Source organism: Sinocyclocheilus anshuiensis, unplaced genomic scaffold (assembly GCF_001515605.1).
Source record: "Sinocyclocheilus anshuiensis isolate Anshui unplaced genomic scaffold, SAMN03320099.WGS_v1.1 scaffold396, whole genome shotgun sequence".
NCBI classification, from domain to species: domain Eukaryota; kingdom Metazoa; phylum Chordata; class Actinopteri; order Cypriniformes; family Cyprinidae; genus Sinocyclocheilus; species Sinocyclocheilus anshuiensis.
In genome coordinates, this window is record NW_015558623.1 from 1787769 (window position 1) to 1799140 (window position 11372).

The 11372-nt window shown below is 37.5% G+C and overlaps 1 protein-coding gene across 2 annotated transcripts in view; it reads right to left on the bottom strand.

The window, feature by feature from the left end:
* Nucleotides 1–915: 915 nt before the first annotated feature.
* The window catches only part of LOC107680730 (D-threitol dehydrogenase-like), a 17175-nt gene continuing 6718 nt past the window's right edge, over nucleotides 916–11372 (bottom strand). The window contains exons 1-8 of one of the 2 annotated variants that reach the window (XM_016476767.1): nucleotides 10946–11172; nucleotides 10578–10814; nucleotides 10384–10461; nucleotides 9692–9908; nucleotides 8376–8584; nucleotides 7569–7641; nucleotides 3377–3494; nucleotides 916–1389 (exon numbers count right to left, since the gene is read on the bottom strand). In XM_016476767.1, coding sequence (XP_016332253.1) covers nucleotides 1194–1389; nucleotides 3377–3494; nucleotides 7569–7641; nucleotides 8376–8584; nucleotides 9692–9908; nucleotides 10384–10461; nucleotides 10578–10814; nucleotides 10946–11164 — 1347 coding nt within the window. In that variant the 5' untranslated portion in view covers nucleotides 11165–11172 and the 3' untranslated portion in view covers nucleotides 916–1193. Of the gene's footprint in view, nucleotides 1390–3376; nucleotides 3495–7568; nucleotides 7642–8375; nucleotides 8585–9691; nucleotides 9909–10383; nucleotides 10462–10577; nucleotides 10815–10945; nucleotides 11173–11372 lie in introns of those variants that run through there. The other variant, XM_016476768.1, reaches the window with a different exon arrangement.

Consider the following 11372-nt stretch of genomic DNA (forward strand, 5'->3'; position numbering starts at 1 on the left):
TTCCCCCACTTTATTAGCATTTAAATAGTATATATTTACGTTGAACTTTATTCTTGAACAGATGGCGATGTATTAAGACGTATATAATCAGTATATATCTGTTGCTCATGAAAACGTTTCTGAAACGTCTGTATATTTGACAAATAATTGCATTTAATTAACTTCATCTGTGATAGAGTATGCAAACATGGCGAGAGCTTCACTAACGGGATCTATAACTCCTCCCCGAACTTCCCTCTGCCTTGTATCTTGGTCTCTCGTTGGCTGTAGGCCATCGCCGATGTCGTTTTCAGTCAGAAATCATTGCACACTGCGTGATTGTGAATCGATCGCGTCTTTGATAATTCACACTGCGTGATTGTCACTCGCGTGAACGAGCATCGATTTGCCTCTGATTTCGGGCATTTGTCGGCGATTTCGCAAAACCTGTCGGGCTAAAATCGTGCAGTGTGAACTCTGCGTTAGTTTCACCCTGAAAACCTACTGCTTAATTGGCTTGCCCTTCAACCCTGCATCATGCTGACATGAAGAGAACTGTGGCACACTGCGTGACTATCTGAGGTAGCAGTCTGTCGCTGCTGTGTTCACATTGCACGATGGATTGGTGACAGGTTACACACTGCATGACTTCACAATAGGAAGAATCGCCGACAACTCTGTCTGATTGTCTAGTATATGCGTCATGTGTTTATTGGTTGGATTATGTCATGTGACCCCTTTGTCTGGTATATATAGCCCTCATGTTGCCATTGTCTCTTGTCTAGCTTTGTTTTGTGTAACTGCTGCTTGGTGAGTCTTTGCCTGTGTTCATGTTCAAGTTTATTTCATGCTTTGGTATCAAGTCAGGTTTTTGTTTATATTTGTATAGTTCAAGTCTTGTAAATAAAAGCTGCACATGGGTTCAGTAAGCTTGCCTGCAGTGGACTTTATTACAGTTGTGGAAGGCAGTGTTTATTGTAATAGTGTTCAAATATAAAAACCTCACACAAAATGCACTAGTTAAATAACACACAAGTAGAGTTGCTTACAAATGAGACACTACACACTAAACAAGTTTGTGGACCCATTGATAACTTAAAATACAGTACTTCCCTTCACCAATGTACTGTATCATTAAAATCAAGGAAGTGACTCAGTATTCTTTAGGAACACTGGGTGAGAGCGTATTACCAAATCCAAGAGGCAAACTTTCTCTACCACAGACTCTGACCACCCTCTATGACTAAGTTATGCCCTGTCATGTAGTCAGAGGCGTCAGATGCCAAGTATACCACTGCAGCTTGGAGGTCTGTCACTTGAGCCAGTCGTCCGGCTGGGATATCTGACAGCCAGCGCTGAACTAGAGGCTCCAGACTCTCTGAATGGATGAGAGGGGTGTCAACAATACCACTGTAGAGAAAAAGAGAGAGACAGATCAGACATGAGAGGCAGGGAGACAGTGTTGTTTCAGGGCCACTTGTTTCAGTTATAGCAGTCACAGTGACATAAAATGAAGTTGGCTATCCTTTAAGGACTTTAGTACTGAGCAGAACAGCTCTGATGGTGTTTACACTGGTTCAATGTCCTTTGATGGATGGACAGTGTGATTGACACACTCCAAAATGAACTTCAGAAGTCTTAAACTCCACATGAAATCAAAACTGACCCTATTTGTTACAAAAGTATCAATATATAAAACTGGAAGTTTCCAATGAAGTTCCACTCGTCGTTAAAACAACACTGTATTTGTTCGGTACACATGCGCACATCCCTTACACACATATATATATATATATATATATATTTTATGTTCTAATATAGAACATAATATAACTTTGCGAGGGTGAGCTTCTTTACCATTTACTTCATGGTCACCATCATCACCACTCAAATAAATGTCCCAATAATAAGATGACAATCACATTCAGGTCTGGTTCCATTTGGTACAAAATGCACACAATCCGATCAATTTCCAAAGGATGATATCAATTCTTGCTATTTTTCTTTTTCAAATGAATTGGGTTGCCGTTGCAATTGCCGTTTCATGATGACTGTATTATATAATGAGTATATTTCTTATATTATAGGCAGCACTAAAAGAGCTGCGTGTGGTAAACTGGATCACCAACTGTCCACATCAACTTTGATTTTGAAATTACGTCCAAACTTGAGTGGCGTTTTTGTCCCTAACTAAAGGAAATGCACTCCAAATTGGAGCAAATGTACTTCACGCCGTGGCGGCCGCATGGGAAATACAGCCTGTCTGTTCACACACTCACTGACAGCCAAAATCCCCAACAGCCTTCCGCGCCATTTAAGCTCGGACAAATAGATTTCATTCGACTTGATACCAAATCCGACACCGCAGCTAAATTAGAGGCACTGAAGTAGCATGTGACACCTTTAGTTAACATATTTAAATCTCAATTATATTTCTCTTCAGCACTGCTTTATCTGGGAATTCATATTGGCAATCAAAGGCTTACTGTGTTCCCTCAGCCAATTTTGTAGATAATGCAGCTTATCACTGTCGCAGCTAAATTTGCCAATGAAATCAGGCGGCAGTCAGCCTCACACGCGCTAATTGTGGTCCCCCCCCGCCCGTATGCATATTTACCAACGGTCACTTCACAGAAATCAAGGGCCCATTGAGAGACCTTGTGTTTGAGGGAGGGGTGGGGGTTTAACGGAGAGAAAAGAAATGCTTCCTTGCAAATTAAAATTAGAAAACAAGCTGGTGCTATATAGAAATGAATAAAGAGCACATGTGCGCGTGTTGCGGATTTGCTGTCGGAAGCACGGGGGCTTGGGGATGTTCGGCTTCAAGCGACACGTGCACGCTTCCTTTTGCTCTTTTCTTCCTTTCCTCAGAAGAACTGCGCTGACAAATAGATACAAACAAGGCTGCCATTGTTTTGCTGACACTTCTGCTGAAGAGGCTAATTTGAATCCCTAATTGAATATAACAATTAAAGAAACTGTTTGCTCTACTCATCCCTCTAGACGTCATCCAATTAAGCTGGATTGCATTGTTTCACACTGTAATTTAGTAACTGAGTCTCAATTGTGTGGCCCATTGTGGAAAATAATGCATTTTGACCCTGTCAAAACAAATTAAGTTTCCACTTAAATATCAAAACAGTCCTCTCTGCTTAATTGGTGCAATGCACATATGAAGAGAGAAAGGCTTTTGTTGTTGTTGTTGTTGTTTACACAAAAAGTTGGCATTGATTAATGTGTTACATTCAAAAAAATAAACCTGGGGAGAACCAGAGCACGTGACTCTGCTTAAGATTGCACCAAGTGGGAAATAATCATGTTACCAGCAATAGAAATTTATTTCAGTTAAATTTTGACTAATCCCACAAAGCACAAGTCTATGGTCTGTCACACTTACGGGGAGATGCAATTGACTCGAACGCCTCGATCGATCCACTCTGTGCCCAAGGTTTGTGTGAGCTTTACCACCCCAGCTTTGGATGTGTTATAGGACAGTTGCTTCTGCGGATGCGGCACTATTGAGAAGGAAACAGGACATTTAACACTTATTAAGAACATTTTTATCAGTAATTTCAAGTCCTTTTAAGAGTGAAATCCCATTACATTATTTGACACAATAGTCAAATTTCCTATACTGGACAATTGTGATGGTGCACTTTTTCAGTGGCCTTGAGTCCACAGTTATTTTTCTCATTGATTTTCTCCATAGGGATTTAAAAAAACATCTTTATTAAAGAGTTCTGGTTTATGTTGTCATTAAAAATCTATTTGTCTTTGAAGAAAATGAATAGGATTTTTTTTTACATCCAAACCGTACTGTTGCACAATGTGGTGGGATATATCGAAGGAACTAACCTTTATTAAATACACTCTTACAAATGAAGGTTCTTTATTGGCATCTATGGCTCCATGAAACTTTACAGGAGACATATTATGCACCTTTTTACAATATGTAATATAAGTCTCTGGGGTCCCCAGAATTTGTCTATGAAGTTTCTGCTCAAAATACCACACAGATAATTTATTATATCACTTTAAAAATGCCTATTTTGAGTGGAAGCCGAAACATGCTGTTTTTCGTGCCTGCCTCTTTAAATGCAAATGAGCTGCTGCTCCCCACCCCCTTTTCCAGAATAGAGCTGTGCCAATACAGCTCGGACCTGTTAAAAACATCTGCTTTGGTTCTGATTATCATGTTTATCGCGCTGAAATTATGCGTTTTAAACCATATTAGTTGAAACTTCTTATATACGGTTTTCTGAGCGCACATGGAACTGGTACACCATTGTCGCTTGCGAAATCAAAATGATGGCGCCGTGGGTGGAAAATTACAGATTAAGGGCGGTAATATTATAATGAGATCCCTTTGCAACGTCACTACCGGAGTGAAATCAGACGTGCTCGTTATCTCAGAGGCTTGCAGAAGGCTTACCAAAACAAAGTTACTGGGTTAATCTTTTTCACCTTTCCTTGGTTGGTAGATGCACCGCGGACCTGATTATAGCACTTAAAACCTGGAAAAGTCAGATTTTCATAATATGTCACCTTTAAGTTTCACCTCCAGGTGGCTTTACAAGTAGATGACATTTTTATTCTAGATTCATTTTATTGGACAAAACATTTATATACACCTCTGTGTACCTCTGTATCAATATTTTTGTGCATTTTCCCAGAAGAACCTGCTATGCATCTGCTATGAGTATAACATGTTAGAACCAGCTTTGAAGCAATTGCTCAATGTGTTACATCAATAAATTATAATGAATTAAACCAACTTTTCAACTTTTAAACACACATTAAAATCCATTTCATACTCTATAATGACCTAAACATGTGATTAATACAAGGCCCAATTACTTCATTCCCTTCATAACTCAGCGAGAGGGTCTTGAACTCCAATGTGACATGAAAACACTTTCATTAGCTTTTGGGACCCCGCAGATGAAGCGATGTAAAATTAATTACTTGGGATGTTCGGTGTGCATCATCTTCAGGAACAAAGGCAAAACGCCATTTGTTTGTCTTGACCATCACAGATGCTCGACGCTGCATGTAATGCAGGGAAAAAGGGGCTTGCTTGATTAATCATCACGAGGGAGGCTCCAAGTTACATGCAACTTTAGTAGTTAACCTCGTCACCCAGTGATCTCACTGCCAAATTGCCTTGGTTGGGAGCGAGATGATAAATACGGCACAGCTGTGCGAAGGCAGCGGCCGGTCCTGTGGAGATGGGTTTGTGCTATCTGGCCCCTCGTTTGTTTTAAAGGAGAAATGCTAACCGGACAATTGTCAGATTGCGCTGAGCCTGGTTTTCGAGCGAAGCTGCTGTTATTAAAAAAAGAGGCCGTTCTTTGCCTACAAATAAGCTTCAAGCCTCAAGATAAGAAAACACAAAAAGGCCAACATGTATTAATCCTAGCAGAACATTTGGCAAGAGAGCAGGGCTTTTTACTGTATGCCTCAGAGCGGCATTGATGTTTTAAAGAGTATTGTAGTTTTAAAGAGCAGTCAGCTTGAGAGGATAAAAAGGAAAGTGAAGCATATCTTAAATCACATTTAACATACATCCAGATTTTCATTTCACATACAGTATCAAGAGCAAGGAAACAAGGCTCCTCTCTGATCTGTACATTTCAGAGATGTTGCAGGCCAAAGTGATGTCAGAGCCTTTTTTTTGGTTTTTTGGTTTTTTTTCTCAAAAAAGGCAATTCTGTCATCATTTAGTCACCATCATGTTGGGCCAAACCCATATGACTATTTATACCGTATGAATACAAAAAGAGATGTTTTGTGGAATGCGGTCACTGGATTTTTGGCATTTTCAATGAATGTGCAGCATTAACATTCTTCTAATCATTTCTATTTGTGCACCACAGAGAAAAGAAACTCATATGAGTTTGAAATGACACAAGAATGTATAATTGATGACAGTATTTTCATTTTTGGGTCAACTTACCCTTTAACAGCCAGTCTGTTCAGATATCACTTTATGTGTAAATGCATGATGCCACCTATCTTCCATTTTTGGTTAAATGCCTCTTTTATCCACGGGCCGTAAAGCAGAAAACTACAAACTCACACAAATAATTAGAATTATACCAAAATGAATTTAAAAAATGCCCATCCACGTCGACGGGAATGCAGAAGAGAAAAAGAGAGGAGGAAACAATGCTATTCACCAGATGGACAGAGGCAGTGTCATTGTGCATTTTAATTGGACTTTCAAGATGTATTCCCCAACTTGGCTACAACAGCCCCCACCTGATTACACATTATGACAATATTATAACAGATGTCCAGGCCAATAAAGAAAATTCCTGAAGGACTGTATGTAATGTGAGTAACTGATCACTTTTTTTCTCTTGCCCTCTACTCCCCCTTCCTTTTCTCATTCTCTCTCTCGCTCTCCTCTTCCTGTAGCAGCATGCTTCTGTTACAGATTGCACCCACAGTTGGGACTAGCATCCATATGGTACACAAGTTTATTGGCTAATGGCTACTTGACTACACTGTTGATGGAGTGCTGCTATTGCACAGCAAGGGACCTGTTGGAGGAATTGCGTAGCAAATAACGTTCCTTTACAGTGTGCTGCATAAAAACACGTTTTTGTTTTGTTTTTTTACTGCAGTTCAAGACGGAGCACCCAGGACCGGAGGCATACCAGGAAGTCCCTTTATACGAGACTGGAGCAAGTTGCAATTTAAAGCCTTTCAACAGCATTACAGTTTTCATGTTTATAATGATGCAAAAACAGGCTTCTGAGGGGCAATACATTTGAAGGGCTCTAGTTGAACAAACAATAAAAGGGTCAGTGAATTTTAGATGGTTGTACACAAAAACACTATATTAGATATATTACATGCAATTTAGCAGCTTTCAGTAGTTTTAGTGAGTTAAAAGCTATGCGGAGCAGCCTGCGTACAAAACTAAAGATGATTCTATGAAGAGTAAGTTTTTAATTTCTGTATTAAAATTCATTTTGATATAAAGTCTGATATAAAGTATAAAGTCAAAAATGTGAAATCATGATGATGAAAAATACTCATTAAAAGAATGAAATGATTGAAAAGAAAACCTTATCAAGTAGTTTTGTGTAACTTTTATTATTATGTCTTAGGGGAGAAAGATATATTATTATTTTATTAAATATATATTTCAAGGCAATTCTCTCTTTCTCTCTGTCTATATAAATAATCAATTTATTAATATTATTTATATATATTTAATGATTAAATGCATAAATTTAAATGTCCATTTTTTCAATGATTGAGAAAAATGTTATTACTATTAACTGAAACTTTACTTTGCAAATAATGATATTTTTCAAAACCATATGAAACCAACATGACATTTCTAAAAGTTCGGCACATGTGTTAACCTAGATTTCCAAACAATTTTTTCTTTGTCTTTATCATGGACACTTGTGTGTCTATACCCTATAACAAAAAAACAGTCAAGTTTTCTTTCTTTTACTTGTTTGATATTCTCTTTCCAAAACCCCACCCCTACGTTTGATGAGAGTATTAAATTCAGAGGGAAGAGACAGTATAATATCTCAGCTTATGGCGGCATAAAAATCATCACTCACCTATTAAACTGGCCATGGAAGCTGTGTTGATTATCTTGCCGTATCCTTGCTTCAGCATGACATGACCGGCCGCCTGAGGTGGTAATTTGAGGGAGAGAAGAGACAAATGTGCTTTCAGAGGAACGTCACAGTATTGACACCTTCACTAATCAGACTTCCACGTCTACAGTCTACAGGGAGAGGAATAACAATCCCTGGATGAGCAGAGAGACAAAAAGTGTCAAAAACTCCCGGCGTTCATTTTAATGCGCGTGAGGCATCTCCATCACCTCTTGGTTTTGTGTAAAACAGCTTACTCTGATTTATTTGGTGCCTGGCAGGATTTAATGTCTTCTAATGCTGTAGGTATGAAATCACTTTCCTTCACACCTCTTTTTTCCCCTATCAGAGCTTTTATTCCGTCTCCCGGGAAATGTCAGAAACCAATGGAAAAGTTGTTGCTAATATACAAAAGCAACTAGAATCTGCAAAAGTTTGGGCAAATACAAGTAATAGCAACCCATGTGACAAAATGTTAAAGCTGCTTTACATACAACAAAAATGCATGGTGATTAATGGCTGTCAGGTTCAGTGGCAATTTTGCTTGGTATATTGTATGTTAGGTGGGGATTTGAACCTGGGTCCCTTTTCAGGCTCTGATCTGGGAGCCTCCTGGTGACAGCATGATGCTGACTGACTGTGGGTCTATGAAATTATTTGTAAATGCATGCCGCATTATTAACAAGAATTTTTTTCAGGAATGCCTAGACTAAATGGTTTATCTCAGCTGGAATTAATGACAAACTAAATATATGAATGAAGTGGTACCTGGCAACACATGAAAGTCCCTCTGAGGTTAATGTTAAAGGTTTGGTCCCATTCTTCTAGACTAGTGTCCTCACTAGCTGAGTTCTTGTTGATGCCAGCGTTGTTACAAGCGATGTGAATTGTGCCCCATTTTGAAACAATGTCATCAATCATCTTCTGAATGTCCTCTGGTTTGCTAATGTCCGCGGCCACAGCCATGCTTGAAATGCCTGGAACGACATGGAATCATAAGAAGAAGAAAAATTATAAGACAAAGTGTAACATGCACATGAACACATAAATATCACTTTATTAGATTGAGACATAAATGTGGGGTTTTTCCAATTTTAAACACTTCCTCAATCATATAAACTATATGAAATTAATACAGTACACATACACACACACACACACATACACAAAATAACCTGTTTTTCTGTTTTTACAAAAGAATGTTGTTAGTTTTTGCTTAAAACAAGATAAAAATATCTGCCAGTGGGGTAAAAAATTATCTTAATTCAAAGGAAAAACAGGATTATTTTTTACCCCACTGGCAGATATTTTTTCTTGCTTTAAGCAAAAACTAACAAAATATATTGATACATTTTGATATTTGTAGTAAAAAATAAGTCAAAATTACTAAGTAAGAAAAACATTTTTTTGCAGTGTACACAAACAAAATGACTGTATATTAAGACAAAAGATGTCACGAATAAGTCTGAACAGCTGGGAAACTGTCATTCTGTTTGGTACTATGATACTAGGGCACCATCTGCTGGTTAAATCAAGTAATGTAAGCATTATAAATGTAACAGTAAATATGAATATAATATAAATATAATAGCCAATAAAACTTTGTGAAACTAGTGCACAATTTATCAAATCCAGTATGCCTATGGCTTCTAGTAGGACCCCTAAAATCAGTGTTATTTTAGCATTATTTATGTACTAATAAAGTATTAATTCATATTTGAATTAGCTTCTATTTTTATATTTTCTGTTTTAATTTTAATCTTAGTTTGTTTTCAGTAATTATGCTATGTGCTTTTTGTCATTTTTATTTTATTGTACGAGTTTTATTGTTAACAATATTTCTATTTAGATTTTTTTTTTACTTTTAGTTTTAAAATTAAATTTTTATATCAATTTCAGTAATTTTAGTACTTAAAACTTAGCTGCCAGTTAGTTGTAATTTTCTCATTTTTAAGTTATTTAAGTTTTTCATCTAATATTTCTTTTTTCCCAAAAGTGATTTTTAATAGTTTTAGTTGCAGTTTTAATTTTAGTTAACAGTGACAACACTGCCTAAAGTACAACAGCATGAAAGTACCACTTACCTTTCAAAGTCAGTTCATGGGCCACATTCTCTGCCTTTCCTTTGTCCATGTCTATGATGGCGACTTTGGCTCCAGCCTCTCCGAGAGCATGTGCGAACGCCCTGCCAATGCCCTGACCAGCCCCAGTCACATAGGCCACTTTTCCATCCAAACGTAACCTGTCCAGCACTTGCTTCCCTTGAACTCCTCGGAACACCTCATCATAAGTCACTGTGCTCTATGAAGCATAGATCATCATCAGTGATCTGGTCAACAGCTGTACTGAAGTTTTCTATAAGTTATGACTTTAGCATAAATGTGACCCTGGACCACAAAAATCTGGTCTTAAGTCGCTGGGGTATATTTGTAGCAATAGCCAAAAATACATTGTATGGGTCAAAATTATTGATTTTTCTTTTATGCCAAAAATCATTAGGGTATTAAGTAAAGATCATGTTCCATGAAGATATTTTGTAAATTTCCTACTGTAAATATATTAAAACTTTATTTTTGATTAGTAATATGCATTGCTAAGAACTTCATTTGGACAACTTTAAAGGCGATTTTCTTAACATTTTGTTTTTTTTTTTGCACACTCAGATTCCAGATTTTCAAATAGTTGTATTTCGGCCAAATATTGTCCGATCCTAAACACACACCTAAGCAATTATTCATGATGAATATTTTATTAAAATATTTTAAGTATACTGTACCTTCAGCTGTGTGTTTGCCTGAGGGCTGTAGGGCAGTCTTCGTATTATAGTGAGGCCATCTCTCAGAGGAATAATGACCTATAAACAGAGATCAAACAACTTGCATTCAGAACTGTCTGGGTTGTCTGTTTATTGTAAAACATAAGTTTTATAAAATGAATAAAAGCTCATATTTGAGAGAAAAACTTGCACACCTGCTCTACTCGAAAATCATTTGTGACAACCTGATTAAAATCTCGCAAGGCTTTTCCAAAATCATCTGCTGAGTCCTTGAGGTAAACTCTCCCTTTAAACAGTGTGTTGTCTACACATATAACACCATCTATCCGCAGCAGATTATGGTCCAGGAGGAACTTGTAATAGTTGATGTAGTTATGTTTGTCTGCGTCAATGAAAACCATGTCAAACTGCTCTCCCGTGGCAGCTAATTCCTGCAACATAGTACACTTTTAAAAGCATTTTCTTAACAAAATAATCAAATAATCAAAATTCCTTTCTGGACAGGACATATTTAACAGCTCAAATGCCTGTGGAGATGTAGGTAGGACTTGTTTTTCCCCACCTTCAGGGTATCCATAGCAGGCCCAGTCTTCACAGTTATCTTTTTACCATGGGGAGACTTGTCAAATATAGGTTGTGCAAATTCTTTCAGGTAAGGTTCAAGCTCACAGGCAACAATTTGGCCATTCTCTGGTAAGGCCTCCGCCATTGACAAAGCCCCATATCCTGTGAACATTCCTATCTCTAAGACCCTCTTTGCTTTGCTCATATGGACCAGCATCTTTAATACCTGACCTATAGAATGACAATAACCAGTCTTAAAATATAGATTGCACATATACGCAACTGTTTAAAAGTTTAGGGTCAGTAAGTTTTTTCAGTGTTTTGTAAAGAAGTAAAATAATTATTTTCCATTTTATTGGTTTTATGAACAACTGTGAGTAATTGTGTGCATCTATGAAGACATCAAACATAAAGTACACATTATG